We start from the raw sequence: 26,269 nt of genomic DNA, 5'->3' as shown, positions 1-26,269 counted from the left end.
GTAAGGCAATCTGCAGCTATTAGTGAAAATTCATCAGACAGACGAGGATTTATTAAAAAATCCTCCCTTTAAACTACAGCTGAGAGAATCAAATCAAAAACCTGCAGTTTAGGAGCAGAAATAGAAAAATAAAAAAAAGTAGATAAAGGTGTGAAACAGCCACTGAAAAATAAATTTATTTCAGGAAAACTATAAACAATATTTACACAGTGAGCTCAAAGGGGGTTCTATTTACAGCAATGTACATTATTTTTGTTGATGCACTAAAACTTCAAACAGTTTTGACATCATCTACAACTTAGTGTCCATGATAACGTTCCCATCCTTGTCCTTGACTCTTACTCGCCCAGAGATGTACTTTGTCTCCTGCTGTCCATTCACGTACACGGTCTTGATGGTACCGTCCGGATACTCCCGTCTCTTGAACTCTGACGTGTGTAGTTCCCTCTGGCCGTTATTGAACTCGATAGTTTTGCTTCCATCTCTGCATTAAAGTAAATGCATACAAGTATTTTTAAAACAAAAACTTTCTAAGGACTCAATGTAGGCTCAAGCATCCCTAAACGCTCAAGCCCAAACAAAGGAATAATTTTTAAGAATACACTATTTGTGAAGTGCCTGCTTTCTGAAATATCATCCCAGCTTGCTGATACTCAAAAAATCATTTCTGCAAAACTGACAGAGCTTCTCTATACTTGAGAGCCTCTACCGCGCATCCTCTGCACTGGCGGCTGCTGCAATGGTCCAAGAAAAAAGAAAGCACTCCTTAGAGTGCTGGCAGCATGGATATCAGACCTGCTTGTTGCACCAAGATGAAAGATTTCATCTCATTGAGACTTTTATCACTGTCTACAAAGCTGAAAGGAGGTGTAGAGAGGTGGGCGTGTCTCTTCTCCCAAGTGACAGGTAATAGGACGAGAGGCAATGGCCTGAACTTGTGCCAGAGGAGGTTCAGTTTGGACATCAGAAAAAACTTAAATTACCACATCCTGCCGCCACCAGGGAACCCCAACTGCTCCTTTCCCATCACCCAGAAAGGCAACGCTTACCGCTGAACACGGAGGATGGTACCGTCGGGTAAGATACTTTCTTCTTGCCCATCCGTAAATAAATTTTTAATAGTTTGATCAGGGAAAATAATTTCTTTCTTGCCATCTGGATAATGCTTCTCTGAAATGTATTTTGAGACAGTATGTGTATTATGTAAATACAGGGATATGTATGGTCAGCAATTTGGAGGGGCATTTGGGCTGGATGATTTCTTTACCTATTTGTCCATTTGAAAATTGCAAGACCTCTAAGCCATCGGCGTACGTGGTGTGGGTTGTCTTAGCATCAGCATAATAGTAAATCTGCAGAAAACAGTTCAGACCTACCATAAGTCATGAGAAACTTTCTCTCTGTGTGTGACACGTGCACAAAAAGAAGTATTTGTAGCAAAGTGCAGAAGATGTAAGAGACCCACCACTGTTTGATCAGGCATGATCTGCTTCACATCCCCATTGAAGAAGGTTATAGTTATGGTCTTCCCATCAGAATCCACTTTTTTCCACGTCCCATTGGGGAAAAATATGAGGTGACAGCCATTTTTCAAAACCTTTTCAACCTAAGGAATACGTTACAGAGAGCTCAGTGTTGACCTATCACACTCAAATTCTCATTCATTTTTCTCAACAGCTTGTGAGCGCTGAGCTCTCATTTTACCTTTCCATCAGGATAAGCGGTTTCTCTCTCTACCTCGTCACTCTCTAGATCTGCAGCTCCAGAAGGCAGCAACACAGGAGCTTCATTAGGAGAGGCATCCTGAAATAACAACAGTAACTGAGCATAAACTGAAATCGAGCTTTGTCTTTCGACATGTTTCTTTTCCCTAGGCTAACAGGTATTTTAGGAAACAAGGAGCATGGAGGGAGGAGGACAACTATAGGAAGGTGTAAAAACAATCTGGGTTTTATGCACCTCCTGGTGTAATTCAAGTGGTTAAGACAGACTGAGACTCCACGATAACCACCTGTAGCCTAGATTAAAGTGGGACTCAGTGCTGTGTTGTAGGCCACTGCTCAGTTGCCTTAAGCCATCAATATCGAGGTATGAAATGAAATGAAAATCTGAATGCTACCTACAGGAATTAATGTAAGAATTAATTGTAATTAATTAATTAATTAATTGTAATTAATTAATCATGTTTGCATGATTCTTGCCCATGGAGCATATAAACATCTATCTTTTTCTCCTCCTTGAGAAAGGCAAAACGTTTCGCAAAACTCAAGGGAGCAGGAGATTATTTTATTTCCTTTTCTCAGACAAAGGATGCTGCATTTAGTGGACACACGGAAAACATCCTGCACTGACTAACACCACCGTTTTCTGGTAAGACAATAAAATTGTAGGTGAAGAGCACAGCAGTCGAGTCACATCGTCACCAATCACCTTCCAGGTGCTCATGTAAGTACAAGTAACTATAGTTTGTTTCTTTTTGGGTTTCCCTTTCCTCCTTAAAACAACAAATTGAGATATAAGACTTACTACCACAGAAGTCCTAGAAGAATCTTCTCGTGCCAGCGTTGTCTCAGAGTTACTCCTGTCACTGGCAGGTGCTGAGGCAGGTGTTCTAGAAAGCTTTCCTACTCAGATATAGAATCATAGAATAGTTTGGGTTGGAAGGGACCTTAACGATCATCCAGATCCAACACCCATGGGCAGGGACACCTCCTACCAGACCAGGCTGCCCAAGGCCCCATCCAACCTGGCCTTGGAACACCTCCAGGGATGGGGCAGCCACAGCTTCCCTGGGCAACCTGTGCCAGTGCCTCACCACCCTCAGAGTGAAGAAATTCCTCTTTATGTCTAGTCTAAATCTGCCCCTCTCCAGTTTATACCCATTGCCCCTTGTCCTATCACTAGAAGCCTTTGTAAACTGTCCCTCCCCAGCTTTCTTGTAGGCCCCTTATATGTATAACAGGCCCCTTGTGGGCCCTTTATTTGTATAATAAAGCTAACAGGGACAGTAAAATTGAAGTACAGGTTACGTGTTACATAAGAGGCCAAGTAATACCAAACACCTCTGTGTAAGCACAGTAGAAACTGAACACGGGATAGTTATGAAAAGAATCAGCATAAGGCAGCTCCGTCAGGTACGTTGTTGCTTCACATGTCAACAAGAAGCCACAACTGAAGAATCACTTGCAGCAGGCATGGTACTTGCACTTTGACACCTATTTCATTTCTGTAGATTTACCAATGGGTTTACCCCTAAGGATCTAAAGTACATTATTAGTTATGCCTTATAATCAATAAAGGAAGAGTATGTTACCTTTTAACAGAATGGATTGGCTCACTTTTCCTGTATCTCTCCCAGCATGCCAGAAAGGTGACCAACTTAAGACCAGCAAGGGCTTCAAATTCTGGAACATGCTCCTAACTCCTAATGTACGTTTGAGCTGCTAGAGGTGTCAAAAAAGCACCCTCTGGTTACTCTTGGCGTAGCTGCCAATAGGATTTGCTCCTAACTGTGAACAAGGAACATCAGCTGCAGCGTTGCCTTATGATTACAGATCCTGATAACAAGGTTCTGAAGAGACACAGCAGTTCTGAATGCTAACACCCACAGCTTGGAGAACATAAAGGATGAAGGCCATTTTGGATCACAGAACACAGCTTCTGGTATTCTCCAGAGCACCAAACATGACCAGAATGGTCTCATCGCAGCTTTCTCCAGATTCTTACCCTGAGACGTATTTATCCGTACACTCGAGTCCCTTACAGCTCTTGTCTATCTGCTTTTGAGGTGGTGATGGACTCTTTTTAATAAAAGCAAAAATCCACACTGATATTCTTTTGAAGACTTAACAGAATTCCCTGATGAAACAAACATTTATACCTTTTGCCTGTGAATAACTTTCACCATTTATCTTGCTGCACTTCTGTACCGGAGGAAGCAGAGATGCAGTCTGATTTTTCAGGCCTCTAGTTGGTAGACACTGAAAGAAAAGAAGTTATTTGTAGCTTATGTGACATTTATTTGTAACTGTTCATGCAGTGGCAACACAATTTATGCACCATGTGTAGGTTGTGAGGCACTGGCCCAGGTTGCCCAGGGAAGCTGTGGCTGCCCCATCCCTGGAGGTGTTCAAGGCCAGGTTGGATGGGGCCTTGAGCAGCCTGGGCTAGTGGGAGGTGTCCCTGCCCATGGCAGGGGGGTTGGAACTGGATGATCTTTGACGTCCCTTCCAAGCCAAACCATTCTATGATCCTTCTACATGAAATTTACTGGAAGCTTTCTGCACAACAATACATTTTTGAGGTTTAATCGCAGAAGGGCTTGTGTGATGCAGCCCAAGATACACTTTGGAACTCCTTTTCTGCTGCCTCGCTACCAACAACTTCAGAATGTTAATTTGGTGCAAGCAATAACAGTTACAGTTTCAAAACTAAATATAATGGTGAACTGCCTGGTTTGCCTGGCTGATGCTTAAGGTGCAGGTGTTCGCGGGTTAGATCCCATCTATGATTTTTCTCTTACAACTGGTTTATTTTGTATTTCTAGAATGAGTTCCTCAACAGAATGAATGCTGCGCCTTGTGAACATTGACAGCTGGACACAATGCAACGTTAACAAAATTCAGTATCTTATCACCAATAGCAGATGCCCGGAATTAGTAAATTCAAAGTAAACATCTAGGTTGTAGCTACTGAATTCCAAGTTTATGATCCAAAACTCAAGAGTAGTCACAGGGATGAATTTAAAACACCAAGATTAATAACTTACACATTCTGCTCTTCTTAGAGTCATCCCAGAATTTTCTATTTTCCTCTTGCTTCCAGCAGCTTCTGCTTTCTTCCAGGCTTCTAGACGAAACTTCTCCATAATTTTGACTTCCTCTTTTAGCTCCATATTCTCATTTACTAAAACTTCTATTTGATCTTTCAGGCGTCGATGGGTCGTTGACCATTTTGCCTCTTTTCGTTTTAAATCTTCCTGTAACTCCACAATCTGCTGTTTTAAAGCCTTAGAAAAATGCACATTTATAAGTTAAAGAGCTTTTAATGTATTAAGATTTTAGTTTTCTAACAGAAATACAAGCATACAGAAAAGGCACAATAGTGGCAAAAAAGGAAAAATCAGCCTAATGGGGCAGAGGGTGAAAGGCAGGAAAATTTTCTTTCCCAAAAAAGATATTATTTACTTTAGCAACTTTATAAGCTCAGCTTCGATCACAGAATTGTCTTTATTGCCCTTTTGGTATCCTTTACGCTTCAAAATTGTCGAGCACAAATACACTTGAGGCAGAAACATGAAATCTTTAATGCTTCCTTTGAGAGGACCCTTCAAAAATCCTGGCACAGGAAAATAGGGAGGATGCAATCACAGAAAACACGTTTGAATCTGCGTAACTAGTTTAGCAAACACTGGTACAATCTGTTGAAGTTACGTAAGGAAAATCTGTAGGCAAGGAGGAGGGAAATGCCTGTGCAATCTTCAATACAACTTGTCTGTAAATCTCATGTGCCAGACATCGTGACAAGGAACTAACAGATCTTGTTTCTTCATCTGTGACAGCTGAGGACCCACAAGTAATAACGAAATTGTAGATGACTACATTCACTGTGCAACAGTTACAGACAAAATAGTACAAGTACAGTTCTGGTTTGCACTTGGATCCACGCATAAAACCTTATAACTTAATATTAACTACAGCAGTTTTGTATCAAAGTTGAAGATCATTTTGCCATGGTCAGGAGCAGTTTTTAGTAGAGAAATTAACAAAAAGATTTACTCATCAGGGGGTTTTGCCTTAAAACTATCAAACCACGCTGTGATGCCTGTAGTTCCTTCCTCAATTAGGTCATGTCTGCCAACAGTTCCCATCTTGAAATCACTGGCAACCTTTCAATTAACCTAGAATTTAGTTCTCGACTGCCTTTAAGTTAAAGTGTTTCTGCATGGACTAGAATAACATTTTTATACCTGAATTTCATCACGTTCTTTTTTATCTGGAATTGCTCTGGCTTCTGTGGTGTATTTTTCAAAAACTCTACGCTCCTTCTGCAATTTTTTCATTTCCTTTTTCTTGTATTCTTCGATTTCAGCCAGTTCTTGGGCCTTCTGCTGCTGAAAGTCTGCAATTTCTTTCCTACGATTATGAAGCAGAGTTGTTGATTTAGGCCAAAACAACTTCAAATCTGGATTTTAAGGAAGAAAATGAAGACTGAAATTTGTGCTTATTGATTCCAATCAAGCATTTGTTACCCCCATGAATCATAAAATTGTTTGGATTGGAAGGAACCTGAAAGATCATCCAGCTCCAACCCCCTGCGCCTTCCACTAGATGGTCTTTATAGTGAATTTAACAAAGCTTTGGCTAAAATCTTCCAACACTCTTTAAAGCAGTAGAACACTGTTCCCTTAAAAGTACCAGGAAAAAGAATCTACCAACAGCAGGAGGTCACAAATTAAACATTAGCCAACAACACGATGCTGTTTGCAAACAAAAATGACTTTGGGAGGAACACGTGTGTCACATTTGAGTCACCAGAGATAATTATTATTCTCTGCATGTCAAGGCAAATATTTTCCTATCCAACAGTGCAGCATCAATCATGTTTGCATGAAGATTGGTTTTGCAGGACTAATATAGGACTGTGTTATCACTCAAAATTCTCCTAAGAGGAATCCCTCTTGCCTTTAAGAATATCATATTAAACTAGCAGGGATTCTTAAGACTGTAATTTGTATGTAAGTAATAATTAGTTTAATACATACACTGAGTAACAACCCGTTCCTTGACCCGTGTCTCCACTATTACTGAAATACACCCAATTATTTACCAGTGCAACGGGACATTACGATAGTCTGGAACCTACTACGTTAGTGAATGCACCAAAATTTTTCAGACTACCTGATATTGGCCAAGGCACGCTCTCTTTCCTCACGGAGTTTAGTTAGAGTTGCGTTTTCTGCTCTGAATCTCTCTATTTCAGTTTCCAATTCAACAAGTTTCTCTCTCAGTACCTGGGATGGAACAGTGTTTCCTGTCAAAGAACAGTCAGATGCAAGTTATGCAAGAGGCAGCAAGAGTGAAGTAGATAATTATTTCACACCAGTTTAAAAAAGAAAATCAAGTGATACTATTTTAGATACAAAATAGAAGTACTGCAAAATATTTCTACTATTCAAATAACACAGAAGTGACATTTTAAAGCACTCTGTTGTATTTACTCAACTACCTCAAATACTGAGTATATAATCTTTGTAGAACTAAATACATATTAGGAATAGGAATGTGAGGGGTTCCACATCAAGCTAGAGAAATTAAACGAATGTTTAAGGGCCAAGCATCAAGCAGGAAAGTTTATTGTGAATAAAACTTGGAAAAGCTTCATAAAGCCTGTTCACAGCAACTGCTGATGTGAAATCTATTGCAGAGGCCAATAACAGGATTTGTGGGCTTTTCTGCCATTCCTGTTCAGTCACTGCTTGACACTCCCAGGGTCTTAATAGTCCATTTCTGGGTATGCAAGAGAAGAGCTTAAATAATGCTGTTGCAGTGTAGGCAGTTGCTTATTCACCCTTAAATGCTGAGATTCAGTTAAAAACCCCTACCCCTATCCTGCAAACACCACCTAGCAGCATCTTTAGACAACCCTGCAAAATCAATTCTCCATAAAACACGAAGCAGGAGTAGCAGCTTTCAACAAAATCCAAAGCATTCACTGGAGCCGAGTTTGAAACCAAGATCTCAGCATCTTAGAGAGTGATCTAAACACTAGGCTATGCCATCCTGCTTTCACTGAACAACTCCATTCTTTATGGTCTTGCATAAACGCAACAGGTTCCACGGGAGCTTTTTCATAGAATCACAGAATCATAGAATAACCAGGTTGGAAGAGACCCACCGGATCATCGAGTCCAACCATTCCTATCAAACACTAAACCATGCCCCTCAGCACCTCGTCCACCCGTGCCTTAAACACCTCCAGGGAAGGTGACTCAACCACCTCCCTGGGCAGCCTGTTCCAGTGCCCAATGACCCTTTCTGTAAAGAATTTTTTCCTAATGTCCAGCCTAAATCTCCCCTGGCGGAGCTTGAGGCCATTCCCTCTTGTCCTGTCCCCTGTCACTTGGGAGAAGAGCCCAGCACCCTCCTCTACACAACCTCCTTTCAGGTAGTTGTGGAGAGCAATGAGGTCTCCTCTCAGCCTCCTCTTCTCCAGGCTAAACACCCCCAGCTCTCTCAGCCATTCCTCATAAGGCCTGTTCTCCAGCCCCCTCACCAGCTTTGTTGCTCTTCTCTGGACTCACTCCAGAACCTCAACATCCTTCTTGTGGTGAGGGGCCCAGAACTGAACACAGGATTTGAGGAGTGGTCTCACCAGTGCATTTGAGGCAATGCTTCCCAAATTATAACCACATGGTCCAAAACAACTTGAGCAAAGCAGCTCAGCCTAGAGGAGACTGAGGGGAGACCTCATCACAATCTACAGCTTCCTCACGAGGGGAGGCAGGAGGAGCACTGATTTCTTTTCTCTGGTGTCCAATGATAGGACCTGGGGAAATGACAGGAAGATGTGCCAGGGGAGGGTTAGGTTGGATATTAGGACAAGGTTCTTCACCCAGAGGGTGGTGGAGCACTGGAACAGCTCCCCAGGGAAGCAGTCACAGCACCAAGCCTGATAATATTCCAGAAGCATTTGTACAATGCCCTCAGACACGTGGTGTGAATGCTGGGGTTGTCTTACGCAGGGACAGGAGTTGGACTCGATGATCCTTGTGGGTCCCTTCCAACTCTATGATTTGTGTGTGTGTGTCTATATATAGAGAGAGAAAAATGAATCCACATTTCCCATATTCCACATGAATTCTCTAGATACCATATTACTGTTGGAAAACGCAGGTCTGCTACCTCCTCATTTTGTAAGAGGAACAAGCTAACCTAACAGCGCACAGCATTACCCTGCTGTGGTGTAAATGCACACTGTCAGTAGAAAGGGAAGTACCACTTCATTTTCAGCATGCCTTGAACCCCCTCCTTGATTTCAAAACAGTGATCAAGCAGCTCCAGATCAGGTTCATTCTATCAACTGGTCCAACAGAAAACTAGCCTTCAGGAAAAAAAATTCCACTGATTGTACTCATTCTACAATTGCAGAGTCGTTAGATCTGACATCAGACAAGCAACCAGGAGAAATGAAAGATGAGAACAGGGTCATTCCCTGCAGAAGTCTGTGCTTGCGCCCTTTGGTGTCATGTCAGATTGCAGCTCAAGTGTTAGAAGAAAAGACTTGTAATATGTGTCTTCTTCAGCATTTCATAGAATCATAGAATCACCAGGTTGGAAAAGACCCATCAGATCATCAAGTCCAACCATTCCTATCAATCACTAAACTATGCCCCTTAGCACCTCATCCACCCGTGCCTTAAACACCTCCAGGGAAGGTGAATCAACCACCTCCCTGGGCAGCCTGTTCCAGTGCCCAATGACCCTTTCCATTAAATTTTTTTCCTAATGTTCAGCCTAAATCTCCCCTGGCGGAGCTTGAGGCCATTCCCTCTTGTCCTGTCCCCTGTCACTTGGGAGAAGAGGCCAGCACCCTCCTCTCCACAACGTCTTTTCAGGTAGTTGGAGAGAGCAATGAGGTCTCCCCTCAGCCTCCTCTTCTCCAGGCTAAACACCCCCAGCTCTCTCAGCTGCTCCTCATAAGACCTGTTCTCCAGCCCCTTCACTAGCTTGGTTGCTCTTCTCTGGACTCGTTCCAGAGCCTCAACATCCTTCTTGTGGTGAGGGGCCCAGAACTGAACACAGGATTCGAGGAGCGGTCTCACCAGTGCCGAGTACAGAGGGAGGATAACCTCCCTGGACCTGCTGGTCACACCGTTTCTGATCCAAGCCAAGATGCCATTGGCCTTCTTGGCCACCTGGGCCACTGCTGGCTCATGTTCAGTCGCTGTCAACCAACACCCCCAGGTCCCTCTCCTCCAGGCAGCTTTCTAGACAGACTTCTCCCAGTCTGTAGCACTGCACAGGGTTGTTGTGCCCCAAGTGCAGGACCCGGCATTTGGCCTTGTTAAACCTCATGCCATTGGACTCAGCCCAGCGGTCCAGCCTGTTCAGATCCCTGTGCAGAGCCTCCCGACCCTCCATGAGATCCATGCTTCCACCCAGCTTAGCATCATCCGCAAACTTTCCTACCAGTTGCTGTTCTCTCGCCTCCTGGCTCCTGTTCCACATTTGATTTGATTTCACGTTCCAAATGACAGCCCGCCTTCTGTTTTGGTTTCAGTGAAGGAAACAGCTTCAGCATCAGGTTTGATACAGGACATTCATTTGAATCACTGTTCACTGCAGACTCCTTGGACATTTCATCTCCCCTCTTTGAGGCAACTTTTCTCTTTATTGCTTTATCTGGGACAGTTGTGTCATTCTTACTGGAAGAGTCCATCTGTAGAGGTATTTCAGTATATTTTTCAGGTAAATCACTGTTATTATAATTTTCATCAAGATCACTCCATGTTCTTTCATCATCAAATTCAAACTTACTCCTACTTATACAAGACACACTTCTCTGATGGTCTGAAGCCTTTACAATCTTTTGCTTCGACAGGGCACTGCAATCCTTGTCTGACAAGACAAGGTCACCATCTCCATTTCTGCTTTCTTTGCTGTTGCCTGGAACAGAAACCCCATAATTAAGAAATTCTGGATTACTTTCTCCACAGTTCATAAAGGATGTCTTAGCATCTTCATTTTCATGCTTTAATGTGGTCTCAAATTCACTCTCAGAATCTGTAGTAGTCTCACCAGTGTCCTCACCCTTATCTTCATTTACAATCCATAGATTACTTTTTAAAGCAGGAGCTGTTGTTGTGGAAGAAACTGGAAATATTACACTGTCCATTTTATTTAATGGATCCTTCATTCTAAAACCTGCTCCTGAATTTGAGACTGTGCTCATAACTGCCCTATCATTTGTATTTCCTTGCATTGTACAATCTGCCTTTTTATTTCTCTTATTTGTAAGTTCAACAGCCAGTGCCTTTACTTGCTGCTCTTTCGCCTTGATAGGGGTAGAAGACATCCTACGGCCTTTTAAAGTTTGCCGATCGTGATCTAAGATTCGTTGCACAAATGAGGAATTACTTGAGAAAGATATTTCATCTGCAGCTTGTTCTAGAAACAAAAATTCATCTAATTCAAGATTCTCCTTGTCTTTTTCTTTTTCCCAGTTTTCCAGCTTGTTCTGAAATGAAACTTCAAAAGACGGTTCTGGATCTTCTACAGGGTGACCTATAGGACTTTTAGAATTAGGAAAGGCACTGGCCAGCTCATGAGGCAACCGAAGCTTTTCTGCAGCAGGTAATTTGTTCACAGTTTTGCCAGCATTAGACTTAGCACATTCTATTACATTCTCTTTATTTGCTATTTTGTTGTTAATTTCTGATGGGAAAGAATCTCTCATCTGTCCATTAGGATTTTTTCTTGGTTGCAGTCTTGTTTCTAACGATGAGATATTTTTTCCATTGTGATTCCTGAGTACCAGGGTCTTCTGAATAAGACAACGTTTTGCTTTAGCAGGGTGGTTATATTTTTTACATGATGCAAAAGAGTTCTCAGAAACCAGTTCTTTGCCAGGACACACAATTTTCTTCTGTATTTGTGTTCTGTCCACTTTAATAACATTTCTGTCATCTGAAGCCCTTTGCTGAAGAGTTGGAGTGTTTTCTCCAAGTTTTGTAATTTTAGATTTGGCATTAGTGAATCTGCTTAAGCCTTCTCCTCTTTTCAGGAACGGTCGTTTGATGACTGGTTTTTGAATGGCTGATCCACTTGGCTCCTGAAAAGGGGTAGGAAAAAGTAAAAGGCAAACCGTTAAGCCCCTTCCACAGTTTGAAGATTTCTTCAAATAAAGCCCACATACAAGTACGAATTTATATAGCGCATTTCTACTGGATTTCTAAAGGCACTCCCAAAAAGTGAAATATTAGGGGCTTATTGTTTTATTTTTAACAATGTGAATATTTAATTCAGCGTTAGCTTTTGATGCTAGAATCTTCCTCATACGTTTTAAAGCACCTATCGCATCTTGGGACAATATAATTAAGAACAATAAAGTTAAAAAAATTAAATAAATAACCTGTAACTTTTGGGTTTGCTCCAGACGCTGCTCTTCTAGCTTTATCTGTTCTTCCAGGAATTCTTCAAATGTCTGTTTCTTCTCCTGCATCGCAGCTTTAATAGGCCTAGTGTAATTAAAAAAAAAAAATCAAGTCTTTCATTTCTATGTAAAGTAACTGTTTAACATCACTGCTGTTCAAAGACCTAAGGTGTAGTTACGGAAAAGATGACAAATTATGAGATACTTTGGTCATTAAATGTCAAAGTTAATATGAGAAATGTGTTATAACAGTAGGAACTGGGGTTGTTTAGCCTGGAGGCTGAGGGGAGACTTTATCATGGTCTACAACTGCCTGAAAGGAAGTTGTAGCAAGGTGGTTGCTGGTCCCCTCTTTACTTATTAAGCTGTTCTTATCTCAACCCACACGTTTTCTTGAACTTGCTCCTCTGATACCTTCTCCCATTCTGCCCTGAAGGACAGAGTGAGCAAGCAACTGGGTGGGTGCTTAGTTGCTGGCTGGGCCTAACTTCCCACAGCCTGGAAATAGGTATTTCTTGCTTTTGTGATGACCTGGCAAACAAGGCAGAGCTTTAAAACAACACCAGCCACTACTTCTACTTCATCAACTCCATAAACAAAGGTTTACTGTACATGAGAAGGCTTCTGCCATAAGCACTATTATTAGTTCTTAGCTGTATACAGATGTTTAAATAAACATAATCCCAGTAATAAACTAAAAAGTCACAGCCTTACACTCCTGTTCACATTACTTCTATCACCACATTACAGTGCGTAGAAAGTTGTAATAAATCTAATTAGAAGCAGTAATTATAACTGCTTATATACTAAGCCTACACTAAAATGTGCTTTTAAACTATGATTACACCAGGCTGCACACACCTCTTCAGCCAATACACAACATCTTTCACAGCATAAGCCATTTCAAGCCAGAGCTTCTCTCACTACAGGTCTCCACAGCACCCAGCAAAATGGAATCCTTGGTGAGAAAGCCACACAAATTGAGACTATCAGACTCTTTCAATCAGGTTTCAGAATTCAATCAAACTTGTGTTATCAAAACCGCATAATAATAGTCTGAATTACCTTTCCTCTGTAGGAGTCCATAAATGTTTTCTTCCACTGGAATTTTCAGAGAGATCTGCACTTTCCGCACATAAAGGATCAATGTCACAATCTTCAGTCTCCACTGATGTTTCCATCTTTTGTTCTGGACACCACATGTTTCTTCCTACAAAATTAATAGAAGCGTTTTTTTTCCTGTCCAGTAACAAATCAGTTTTCAGTTCGTACTTCAAACAGGATTCAGGTCAGCTTAGAAACAGAAGGGATCTTCATGGTAATGTAGCCTGAATACCTACATAAAATAGTCCTATGATTTCCCCAAATTAATCCTTACTTGAGTTTCAGCTTTCCTTTTAAAGGAACACCCAATTAAGCATAAAACATTTTCCACAGGTCTTAAATAACCCATTCTGATTGTTCATGTTCTTTGCTATGGTTAATTTACAGCTTAAAGATAAAATAAATGAATAGATTTGGATGCCTGCTGTACTTATCAAGCTTCTGTTTCCAATGTATACGTGTATAAATTAAGATGAATGTATTCTTTTACATCCTCTTAGACCAAGGCTGTGATTAAAAGCTTTAAAGCCCGTAAGAATTATCATGAAATGCAATCTCCCACCTTTTCCCCAAAACCTCTGCAGGTTTTCAGCAACCTCATTAAATTGCTGGATTAAAACAAAAACCACTCTTACAGTCACAGCTGCAGAGTAGTCACGCTGGTGCCAATCGTAAAACTAAAAGGAGGAAGAAGAATAAAGAATTCCAGTGCATTGCCTCAGGTGTTCAAATAATTTTGTCATATGACAGGATCTCTTTGTCAACCCATCTTGACTTCCAAGCCCAGTTCAGTTACTCATTCTCACAGCACAGCTGGTCTGAAGACATTGTGCGCTCCTGGAGAGATTATTTTCCATTTCCTACATAAAAATGTAGGTATAGTTCAGCCTAAACAATTTAGCTGTGCAGTATCTGTCATTATTTGCTGTTTTCCCAGTCTTTATAATTTATAATATTTAGCAATAAAGATCATATTTTTTCCTAAAACAAGCAAGCATTTCAGAGAGACAGAACAATTTGGGGGGTTTTTCCCTCTTTCTGCTTTTAACAAAACTTACAAGGACATCAACAGGAACACTCTGAGGTTTGTTAATTGTCAGTAAAACAACAAATCAAGTAAACCATCACTACATCTTAATAGTAACAAATAGAAACTTATGCTCAGAAGGGAAAAAACCCACCACACACCAAGTTATCTTTCTGTAAATGACTAATAGTAATACATCTGTCTTCCTCTTTTTTTCAGAGTTCTGCATTTTCAGCAGCACCTCCAGATCCTGTTTCTTGAAGCGGCCTTCTAGTACATGGAAAGGGCTACAGGAAAGCTGGGGAGGGACTTTTTACAAGGGCATGACGTGACAGAACGAGGGAGAATGGCTTTAAATTGGAAAGGGCAAGATTTAGATTAGACATTAGGAAGAAATTCTTCACGCGGAGGTTGGTGAGACACGGGCACAGGTTGCCCAGGGAAGCTGTGGCTGCCCCATCCCTGGAGGTGTTCAAGGCCAGGTTGGATGGGGCCTTGGGCAGCCTGGTCTGGTGGGAGATGTCCCTGCCCACGGCAGGGGGGTTGGAACTGGATGCTCTTTAAGGTCCCTTCCAACCCAAACTATTCTATGATTCCCACAGGAAGACACTCCTGAAAGACTGTTCTCCAAAGATGATGTGGGGTTTTTTTGTTGTTTAACTTTTGTAAAAAAAACCACTGTCTTGTGTATGTGGAAAAACAATCAGACCGCAAGCTCTGTCTTCAAAGATACTCTGATACCCAGAAGATGGCAATTTGTGTAAAGTTGTTAAGCTCACTGAATGTCCACGTCTTGGCTTTTGATTTTCAGCCATCAGAGTAAAGCCTTGACATTAAAATTTAAAAAATGGCTTTTTCATTGTATTTGTATTCCAACACTGCTGTTCTACAGCAGAAAAGAAATGGCACTGAAGAATATGATTGATCACCCATCCTCCATCCTTATGTGATTAGGTAATTTGGATTTTTCTCTCTTAGGGCTAAGCCCTAAATTCATTTTCTCAGCTAGGCAGAGGGAAAGAAAGATAATCATTGAAATCAGGTTGAAATGATACTGCCAAGAGGAGAAAATTCCCTGCCCAATTCTAAAAGCTTTTTCCAGCCTAGCACCACTCCTTCCCTTTGCACACAGCAAAGGAGACTGAAAGCAGATACACGGTTCAGGTGCTTCCTTTTCAGTATAGATCAGTCCCCCTGTCTAGTTCAGTTCAACACCTGAATAAATTTGTGCTGTTTAAGCACAAACAAGAATGGACCATTTCATTTGGATACACTGACAGCTTAAAGCAAGCAAAAGTATTGTAAGAAACAGCTAACCAGAATGGAAAACAACTGTTTGTTTTACACTGTCTTTTATATTTCAAATACATTCTTTGAAAGAAGTGCTCCCATCATTGAGCATATTGATCAAGTTACAATTACAGCTGGCATTTTAAAAGAACAGGATAGTATTCTTTCTACAATAACACTCAGCTTTCAGTCACTGGAACAACACAGCATTATCTTTGACTAATCAAGTAGTCTAATCAAGTTGTCTTAAGGTGAAGAACATTGAATACACTTTGAGATTTTAACTGGAATATTAAATTCTTCGGTTTACTCAAAGTACATCATATGCTTGCTTTCCCAACTCACCAAGAACGGCTGTCTGGCCAGATACCATGCTAAGTAGCTTCTGCTGCTCTTCCATTAGCCTTTGAAGTCGCTCCATCTGTTGTTTCTTTAGCTGTTCCTGTTTCTGTTGTTGCAATATCTTCAGCTTTTCAAACAAAAAAAAAGAAATGTATTAGAGGCTGGGTTTACTTAGAAGGTACTACTGGATTAGCATCATCAAGACAACGGGGATTTCTTGTTTTAAACATGTTCCACTAGGTAAGCATAACATGAAGGAAATTAAGAATTTTTCTTTCTATGAACACACATGCCATTTCCATTTTGCCCAGTTAACACTTCCACTGGTCTTTAATTGACTGATCTGCAAACAACAGGTATCAAAACATTCATTTCTACTGCACGGCAAAACCATTCAAACTCTGCTCTTTTAATATATCTGCTGGTTTTTTATTAAACTGTTAAATACTTCATAACAATTAAAGCTTTAGAGAAAGTGTGAGGAGGGGTTTCCACTCTCTTCAAGATCTCAGTTACAGTGAACAGTTCTCATAAACGTGACCAAGAGAGGGGAAAAAGCATCAGAGAACATTAAGACTCATGAGGCTGCCTGAAAATAAAATACTGATTAAATCTGCTAATCCAGGCTTTCTTCTTGTGTAGCAGGAGCCCCTGGCCCTGCCTCAAGAGCTGTATGCGGGTAGGACATTCTGTACTCTCCCAAACCACAGCAATGGATGGTGGGGCCTCCATGTCCATCTCTCCATCTCCAACACGTACCTACGTGCTAGTTCCAGCTCCTCCAAAAGAAAGACAGGAGGGCCTGATGAAATCCTTCCACAGATCAACAACTGGAGCACAATTGTCATCCAACAGGTAGGAAAACATGCCCCTGAATTTCCCTTGTAGTCCCTTAAGATTCCAGTGAAAACAGAAGTGATGCACTAGCAAGGAGAAACTACCATGATCTGGATCCTCAGCCTCCAACCCTTTCACTTAATTTGCTGAAGAAATCGTACTTGTACTTGTTCTGATAATAATATCCTTAGAAAGCCAAACTGAAAAAAATCTCATACAACCAAAACTGTTACACATTCAACACTACAAGCACCAGATTTTTTTCTATTAGTATATTAGATTTGACCACAGTTTTGTAAGAGAGGAGACTTAACAATTCCTCTTAAGACACTGTTACACCAGCTAGCATGTCACTTAGCTGCAATTTAATACTGCTGGCAATACTGAAAAAGTGAATAAATATTTTCCTATCATGTAAAATAGAGGAGAAAACTTTTATCAGCTCAGGAATTCTACTCTGGAGACTCCCACACACACTTGAGTGAACAGACATGGGGATTTGTAGCTGAGGTAGCTGCAAGCAGACAAGGAGGTGAGCGAGTTCTTAATCCTTAACAGCAAGATCTATTAAAATGCCTCTGAATTCTTTCAGCTAACACAACTTAAAGATATAATAGCAACTGGGTACAGCTATGAGGGAACGTAGCTGGTTACAGTGGATTAACTGGCATGGCTGCACTGGACAAAAAACATAACATCAGAGCATTGTAATTCCAGGCCTTTCTGTCTGTTTTGGATACTTCATCACATTCAACACTAACGTCCCTCTTCATCCAGACAGAGCCAGGTATATGGGTGTACAACCCCACTTTGAGAACTAACACAGGATGTTATAGATGCCATAGATACAAGAACATGTTGTGAATTCTATGGGGAAGTACTACCACTAATCACCAGCACCCAATTTCCACAGCTTGAAGCAAAGAAACAGCAGAACATTGTAAAACTGCGTGCGCCTTTCCAGGTAAAAAGACTTTGAGAACCACATACACTGCCACTGGATGCAATTTCATTTTAAACTGGAACCTGCGCCAACGGGAAACAATGGAAGTTAGACTCTCAACATCTGTACATCATGAGGAGGAGAGCAATTTTTATGCACAAAAAACTGTGACTTAGGACTTGCTCTTTAAGCTTGCTGCATTCTACATGTTGCAAAGAGTTTGCTTACTTCCAGGCATGACAAATCATATGCAGGAACAAAACGCATCTCAATTGATGTACATCAAGAAATTCTAGAACTTCTACCTGTTCAAGCTTTTGTAAGAGTGGGTCACTGCGATCAGATTTATTCTGACCATCCACTTCCCTGTGGACAAAGTCTGGTTTAGAGGTTTCTACATTACGTGCCGCTGCTGGAAAAGATGTTTCGGTGGGATATTGCTGAAATGCACAAGAGCTGCAAGATTCTTCACACAAGGAGTCATCGCTTAGAGAACAGCTGTCTGAACAATGCAGCGCTTCAGGACGGGAAGGTGTGATGTTTTCATGTCCAGATAATAAGTTTTCTTTGTTGATTTTCAAACCGGTAAAACTAGGATCTAATAAGACTCCGGCACGGGAAGTGTCTGACATCCAATGTGCAATGAAGTTTTGTTCACCACTCCGATCCTCAACAGTTGGCATCTTGTAAATTGTATTCCAATTTATTTCCTGATGTAGCATTAACGTAACAACACTACATTATGTAGTGTTAGGATAGTAAACCTTTCAAAGTTCCAGGTATTCGCTATGGATGGTTACCTACTTTTAGCACCTAGAAATTAAGCAGATAAACAAAATAAGAAACATACAATAAAAGATTCCAGTAAAAGAAAGATACTCTTTTATAAACAACCTAATGTGTTTATAGAAATAAGACAATCTACTTTTCCCTAGGCAACAGAAACAATTCAGACAACTAGTAACAAACACTTTCTGTGCAGGAAGTCAACATAATCCAACTTTTACTATTATTTATTTGAGGGCAGCTAATATTATCTCAAATATAAAGCTGCGTATAATAGTCTCTTCAGTAGTACAGAAAGCGATTCAGATTTTTTTTAAAGTGCCTTTATCAAAAGAGAAGTGTAGTGATAAGACAAGGAATAATGGCTATAAGCTGAAAGAAGGTAGATTTAGCTTAGATAGAAGAAAAAATTCTTTACAGGTTCCCTGGGCAACCTGTGCCAGTGCCTCCCCACCCTCACATGAAAAAATTTCTTCCTAATATCTAATCTAAATCTCATCTCTGTTGGAGACACCAAATGATTTCCTCGTCTAGGAAGAAAGAGAGACAGAACTGCTGGGATGACGATGTGGCAGGAGGAACCTGACCACTCAGCCCTGCTCCCTCAAACCATTCCCAGGGTTTAACTCTCTGCCTGAGCACGTGGTGTATCACCAGCAGGGAACACAGCGGATCAGGGGACAAAGGCCAGGCAACAGCAGCCCAGGCTCAATAGGCCTGCCAATCAGAAAATAACTTCAAACTTCCTTGTCCCCAAGAGATCTGTTCATGCCAGCTCTTGCTTAATTTTCCCCACTATAAAAGGGCTTACGCTTTCAGCCAAAGGCTGAAACTGTGACTAGGAGAAACAGCAGATTCCCTCCAGAAAATGTTTTTCAACTGTCTTCCATTTTGAGAAGTCACTGGAAGTTTCCCAGAGAGGTATAGATTGCTGCAGAGGCAAATTCCATAGCCTAGAGTGCTCACACAGTATCTTTCTTGTCACCTTTTGGAGACACGTCAAGCTGCCCCTGAAGTCCCAGGGACCCCTGCACCAAGACCCTGCACTGGGGGACACCCAGGGACCCCAACCTAGGGAAACACCGCTGCACCGAGACCCCTCCGCCCCAAGACCCTGCATCAGGGATGCCCCAAGACCCTGCACCGAGGCACCCCAAAACAGAGAGCCCTCCAAACCAAGACCACACACACCGTGGATGCCCAGAGACCCCCCGCACTGGGACCCCATAAACTGAGACCCCGCACTGAGAACCCCCAAACTGAGGATCCCCCCCAAACTGAGACACCCACACACACATTGAGAGGGCACACAGGGACCCCGCAATGCGAGGATGCCCCAAACTGAGACCCCACATGGAGGACGCACCGAGACCGGCAGCCTCAAGAACCCCCAGTCTGAGAACCCCGCTCCGGAGACATCCAGAGACCCTGAACCAGGACAACCCAAACCCAAGAACTCCCAGACCAAGGAACCCCGCAAACCGATACACCCCAACACACACTGAGAGGACACCTAGAGAGCCCGCATTGAGAGGACACCCCAAACTGAGACCCCACACTGAGAACCCCCAAACAAAGACCTCTCCCCAAACTGAGACCCCACACTGAGGACTCCCAGAGACCCCACACTGGGACACCCCAAAACTGAGAACCCCTGCAAACCAAGACATCCCTACACACACACCCCAAGAGGACACCCAGAGACCCCACATTAAGAGGATGCCTCCAAACCGAGACCCCGCACCAGGACACCCCAAAACTGAGAACCTCCAAACTGAGACACACACTGAGAGGATGCCCAGAGACCCACACTGAGAGGACACCCCAAACCGAGACCCCTACCCCACCGAGACTCCCCACGACCTGTGAACCCCACACCAGGGACACCCAGAGACCCCGCACCAGGACACCCCAAAACGAGGACCCCCGCAAACCAAGACACTCCAAACGAAGACACCCAGAGACCCCGCATTGAGAGGACACCCCCAAACTGAGACCCCACACAGAGGACTGAGACCCCACACCGGGCACCCCAAAACCAAGAACCCCCAAACCAAGAACCCCACACACACACTGAGAGGACGCCCCAAACCGAGACCCCTCCCCCACCAAGACCCCCCCAAACCCAGAAACCCCACACCAGGGACACCCACAGACCCCACACCAGGACACCCCAAAACCAAGAACCCCCAAAGCGAGGACCCCTCAAACAAAGACACCCCAAGACTCCGCATTGAGAGGACACCCCCAAACCAAGACCCCACACAGCGGACTCACTGAGACTCCACACCGGGACACCCCAAAACCGAGACACACACACACATTGAGAGGACGCAGAGGACACCCAGAGATCCCACACGGACAGGACCCCCAAACCGAGACCCTTATCCCACCAAGACTCCCCACAAACTGTGAACCCCGCACCAGGGACACCCAGAGACCCCGCACCAGGACACTCCAAAAACAAGAACCCCCAAAACGAGGACCCCCGCAAACCAAGACACTCCAAACGAAGACACCCAGAGAGCCCGCATTGAGAGGACACCCCCAAACTGAGACCCCACACAGAGGACGGAGACCCCACACCGGGCACCCCAAAACCGAGAACCCCCAAATCGAGAACCACACACACACACTGAGAGGATGCCCAGAGACCAGCATTGAGAGGATGCCCCAAACTGAGACCCCTCCCCCACCAAGACCCCCCCAAACCATGAACCTCACACCAGGGACACCCACAGACCCCACACTGGGACACCCCAAAACCGAGAACCCCCAAAGTGAGGACCCCTCAAACAAAGACACCTCAAGACTCCGCATTGAGAGGACACCCCCAAACCAAGACCCCAAACAGCGGACTCACTGAGACTCCACACCGGGACACCCCAAAACCAAGAACCCCCAAAACGAGGACCCCCGCAAACCAAGACAATCCAAATGAAGACACCCAGAGACCCTGCATTGAGAGGACGCCCCCAAACTGAGACCCCACACAGAGGACTGAGACCCCACACCGGGACACCCCAAAACCAAGAACCCCCAAAGCGAGGACCCCTCAAAGACACCCCAAGACTCCGCATTGAGAGGACGCCCCCAAACCAAGGCCCCACACAGCAGACTCACTGAGACTCCACACCGGGACACCCCAAAACCAAAACACACACACACACACTGAGAGGACGCAGAGGACACGCAGAGATCCCATACGGAGAGGACCCCCAAGCCGAGACCCCTACCCCACTGAGACTCCCCATGACCTGTGAACCCCACAGCAGGGACACCCAGAGGCCCCACACCAGGACACCCCAAAACCAAGAACCCCCAAAACGAGGACCCCCGCAAACCAAGACACTCCAAATGAAGACACCCAGAGAGCCCGCATTGAGAGGATGCCCCCAAACTGAGACCCCGCACCGGGCACCCCAAAACCGAGAACCCCCAAACCGAGAACCCCCCACACACACTGAGAGGACGCCCAGAGACCCGCATTGAGAGGATGCCCCAAACTGAGACCCCTCCCCCACCAAGACCCCCCCAAACCATGAACCCCACACCAGGGACACCCATAGACCCCACACCGGGACACCCCAAAACCGAGAACCCCCAAACCCAGGACCCCTCAAACAAAGACACCCCAGGACTCCGCATTGAGAGGACGCCCCCAGACCAAGGCCCCACACAGAGGACTCACTGAGACTCCACACCAGGACACACCATAACCGAGACACACACACTGAAAGGATGCAGAGGACACCCAGAGATCCCACACAAAGACGACCCCCAAACCGAGACCCCTACCCCACCAAGACCCCCCCAAACCGTGAACCCCACACCAGGGACACACAGAAACTCCGCACCGGGACACCCCAAAACCAAGAACCCCCAAAACGAGGAGCCCCACAAACCAAGACACTCCAGACGAAGACACCCAGAGACACCGCATTGAGAGGACACTCCCAAACTGAGACCCCTCCCCCACCAAGACCCCCCCCAAACCATGAACCCCACACCAGGGACACCCACAGACCCCACACCGGGACACCCCAAAACCGAGAACCCCCAAACCGAGGACCCCTCAAACAAAGACACCCCCCAAGACTCCGCATTGAGAGGACGCCCCCAAACCAAGACCCCACACAGCGGAATCACTGAGACTCCACACCGGGACACCCCAAAACCGAGACACACACACACACACTGAGAGGACACAGTGGACACGCAGAGATCCCACACCGAGAGGACCCCCAAACCGAGACCCCTAGCCCACCGAGACCGCCCCCAAACCGTGAACCCCACACCAGGGACACCCAGAAACCCCACACCAGGACACCCCAAAAACAAGAACCCCCAAAACGAGGACCCCCGCAAACCAAGACACTCCAAACAAAGACACCCAGAGAGCCCGCATTGAGAGGACACCCCCAAACTGAGACCCCACACAGAGGACTGAGACCCCACCCCGGGCACCCCAAACCCGAGAACCCCCAAATCGAGGGCCCCCACAAACCAAGACGCCCCGCCCCGAACAACCCCCAGAAGGAGACCCCGCACGGGGGACGCCCTGAGACCCCCCCAAACAGAGAACTCCCGCACCGCTGGTTCCCCGAGCGCTCCCCCGGCCCCGAAGCACCCTCACCGCGACAGCTCAGACCCTTCGCCACCCACAGGCAGCGTCGCTCGCCCCTCAGGCCGCTCCTGCAAGAACCTCCCTCCTCCCCCAGCTCCGACCGCCGCCTCCCATTCCAAACCTGCCGCCAACACGGAGCCGCCCGGCGCCACCGGCCCGGGCCCCGCACGCTGGGAGTTGTAGTCCCAAGCCTCCGTCTCCGCCGCCCAGCTGCGAAGGGGTTTCGCTGAGTCCGAACTACAACTCCCAGGAGGCGCCGCGGCGACCGAACTACAACTCCCAGCCGGTTTCGCGGCACTAGAACTACAACTCTCAGCAGGCCCCGCGGCGAGGCCGTTGTCGGCATCAACACTGGGGGAACCGGTTCCTGTCAGCGGCGGCGGGACGCGGCGGAGACCCGGGGCCGGGTGTGAGAGGGGACCCTGCGACGGGGGGTTCCCCCGCCTGGGGGCGTGGAGAGACATTCCCCTGCTCGAGTGTCTGACGAGAGATTCCCCTCCTTGAGCGTGTGAGGAGAGATTCCCCTGCTCGGGTGTATGAGGAGAGATTCCCCTGCTCGGGTGTGTGAGGAGAGATTCCCCTGCTCGGGTGTGTGAGGAGAGATTCCCCTGCTCGGGTGTGTGAGGAGAGATTCCCCTGCTCGGGTGTGTGCGGAGAGATTCCCCTGCTCGGGTGTGTGAGGAGAGATTCCCCTCTTTGAGTGCATGAGAGGGAAGATTCCTGTGCTTGAATGTGTGAGGAGAGATTGCCCTGCTTGAGTGTGTGAGGAGAGATTATCCTGCTTGAGTGTGTTGGACGGGAGATTCCCCTATTTGAGTGTGTGAGAGGGGAGATTCCTCTGCTTGAGTGTAAGGAGAGAGATTCACCTCCTTGGGTGTGAGAGGGGAGATTGCCCTGCTTGGGTGTGAGAGGGGATCCCTGCAAGGGGGGATCCCTGCGAGAGGAGATTCTCCTCTGCCCGCTGTGTAAGGAGATTCCTGCGAGAGGGAATTCCTGCCCGCTCTGTAAGGAGATTCCCCTGTCCCCGGGTGCTAGAGGAGAGATTCCCCTGCCTGGGGGCGTGAGAGGATTCCTCTGCCTCGGTGTGTGAAGAGATTCCTGCGAGAGGGGTTCTCCTCTGCCTCCAGTGTGAGGAGGTTCCTGAGAAAGGGAAATCCTGCCTGCTTTATAAGGAGATTCTTCTGCCTCCTGTGTCAGGGGATTCCTGTGTGAGAAGATTCCCTCTGCCCACTGCGTGAAGAGATTCCTCTGAGAGGAGATTCCTCTCCGCAAGGCTTCAGAGCATTCTGTACAGCGGGGAGGTTCTGGGCTTTTGCTGCGCTTTCCTTGCGGCTGGTGACGCCCTTTTAATCTTTAAAGAGCTGCAGTAAGGGAGGAATGGAAAGGTAGATCTGCAAATGGTAAATGGCTTTCTGACATTGCTCCTCAGGCATGCTCTGTCTTGCTAAGGGCAGTGAGTGTTTAAACTCCAGGAAACGGGCAGTGTCACTCTCCAAAAACTTGGGGTACGTTGCAGGCTGTGACCTCCTTTTGCAGCTGTTCTGGGCAGCTACAAAACTGAGCTTTAGGCTCTATAAACCCAGGGCAGCCCTTTCAGTTCGAGTCATAGAATTGTTTGGTTGGAAAAGACCTCCGAGATAATTGGCCAACCATACGTGTCCCATACTAAACCATATCCCTGAGCAAGTAGTAGTTCTGATTTCAGCTGTTGCTTTCTCTAGTCCCATAGAGCTCTTTCTGCTGGACTTTGTCATCTTTCCTGCACTTTAGTGTTGCCGGTTACGAATATATTGTCTGCATGATTGTCATTTGACTGGATTCTGCATTAAGAGTGGGAAGCTACTGTGCTAGTAACTTGAAGGACTTGTGCTTTTTTAAAGCACAGCATCACATTTACAACTGCCTGAAGGGAGGTTGTGGAGAAGAGGGAGCTGGCCTCTTCTCCCAAGTGACAGGGGACAGGACGAGAGGGAATCGCCTCAAGCTCCGCCAGGGGAGGTTCAGGCTCAACATAAGGAAAAAATTCTTCACTGAAAGGCTGATTAGGCAATGGAATAGGCTGCCCAGGGAAGTGGTTGACTCGCCTTCCCTGGAGGTGTTTAAGGCACGGGTGGATGAGGTACTGAGGGGCATGGTTTAGAGATTGGTGGGAATGGTTGGACTCGATGATCCAGTGGGTCTCTTCCAACCTGGTAATTCTATGATTCTTTGATTTAGTCCTTTTGACATCTTTAGTAGGGAAGTACAGTAGGAGTTTGTTTTCAGTTTATATTCACACTGAAGCCCTTACAGGACTACAGATTATTCATAGTCTATTGTTGGACAATATAAAAGTACTTTTGGCTCTGTCTCTGTGCTAAAAATGTAATTCATTGCTGACAATGGTGTTGAATTTGTGGTTTGATCATGAAGTACAAGCTTGTGTGAAATCCTTTTGAGGCTGTTGGGGTCTGATGGATCTCCACCAACATAAATGAAAATTATAAGAATTAAACCAGTTATAATTATCAGCAGTTCCACTCTGCATGACTTCCTTATCTGGTGCTGCAACAATACAGTATTCCAGTTATAATAATGTTTCTTAGTGGTTAATTAATTCTCAACACACAGATTAAATACAATTGTTTTCTATTCTGATTTTTATTTTTGGAAATTTTGCTATTTAAAGACAGTAAAGCCAAACACTGCTAAAATTCCTTGAAAAATTTAGTTCTCTAGGGAATTGGAAGAGAGGCTGCTGTTCAGTGGTAGAATTGATCAACAAGGAAAGGGAACACTCAAAGGAGAGAAAAACTGCTGGGGACAGACTTTGTACAGGTTTATCTCAGTTTGCTGCTCTCTGTTAGGTATTCAAAAGTTCACTTGTCCTTTAACAGTGATAATTTCCTCCTCCTAAGTGCAGTGAGGGTTAAGTGCTCCTTATTTTGCCATAGACTGTGCTCTGCTTGGTTTGTTTATGTGACTGGGTTGCTTTCCCTTCCGCCTTTTTACAGTGAGGTATGAGTGTGTCTTAGCCCTCCCTACCCACAACGCCCAGGTTTTCCAGTTATATCTCACGCTGTTGGGGAAGCAGGAAGAGACCCTTCCGGGAGGGCAGCTGCCTGAGCAGGTGAGTCTGAGCAGTTTGGCTCCCTCAGAATCTAAACAGAGGAGTGGGATC

At 44.9% G+C, this 26,269-nt stretch overlaps 2 protein-coding genes across 2 annotated transcripts in view; one reads left to right on the top strand and one right to left on the bottom strand.

Moving 5' to 3' along the window:
• Positions 1-172: 172 nt before the first annotated feature.
• On the bottom strand, positions 173-23,237 carry CPAP (centrosome assembly and centriole elongation protein). Its single transcript, XM_069883435.1, has 16 exons — positions 23,119-23,237; positions 18,002-18,509; positions 15,920-16,043; positions 13,219-13,363; positions 12,133-12,238; positions 10,191-11,832; positions 6,900-7,032; positions 5,969-6,134; positions 4,769-5,008; positions 3,881-3,980; positions 2,527-2,624; positions 1,705-1,803; positions 1,466-1,606; positions 1,268-1,352; positions 1,050-1,170; positions 173-484 (listed from the first exon to the last, which is right to left on the bottom strand). The coding sequence occupies exons 2-16, from the start codon at positions 18,416-18,418 to the stop codon at positions 292-294; spliced, it is 3,810 nt and encodes a 1,269-aa protein (XP_069739536.1). The 5' UTR covers positions 18,419-18,509; positions 23,119-23,237; the 3' UTR covers positions 173-291.
• Positions 23,238-25,316: 2,079 nt separating this feature from the next.
• The window catches only part of PARP4 (poly(ADP-ribose) polymerase family member 4), a 49,543-nt gene continuing 48,590 nt past the window's right edge, over positions 25,317-26,269 (top strand). Inside the window, exon 1 of the mRNA XM_069883556.1 lies at positions 25,317-26,218. The gene's annotated coding sequence lies outside the window, so the exon portion shown is untranslated. The remainder of the gene's footprint in view (positions 26,219-26,269) is intronic.

This window comes from Phaenicophaeus curvirostris, chromosome 1 (assembly GCF_032191515.1).
Source record: "Phaenicophaeus curvirostris isolate KB17595 chromosome 1, BPBGC_Pcur_1.0, whole genome shotgun sequence".
Lineage (NCBI taxonomy): Eukaryota > Metazoa > Chordata > Aves > Cuculiformes > Cuculidae > Phaenicophaeus > Phaenicophaeus curvirostris.
Note: the sequence above shows the minus strand (reverse complement) of the source record. Positions and strands in the feature narration are given on the sequence as shown.

Bases quoted from the DNA above. Each gene is read 5' to 3' on its own strand.
- CPAP (XM_069883435.1), bottom strand. From the start codon at position 18,418: ATGCTACATCAGGAAATAAATTGGAATACAATTTACAAGATGCCAACT. The intron at 5,009-5,968 runs GTATAAAAATGT...CATTTTTCTAAG, and splicing joins AAGAACGTGATGAAATTCAG to GCTTTAAAACAGCAGATTGT. The intron at 2,625-3,880 runs GTATAAATGTTT...ATATCTGAGTAG, and splicing joins AAGTTATTCACAGGCAAAAG to GAAAGCTTTCTAGAACACCT.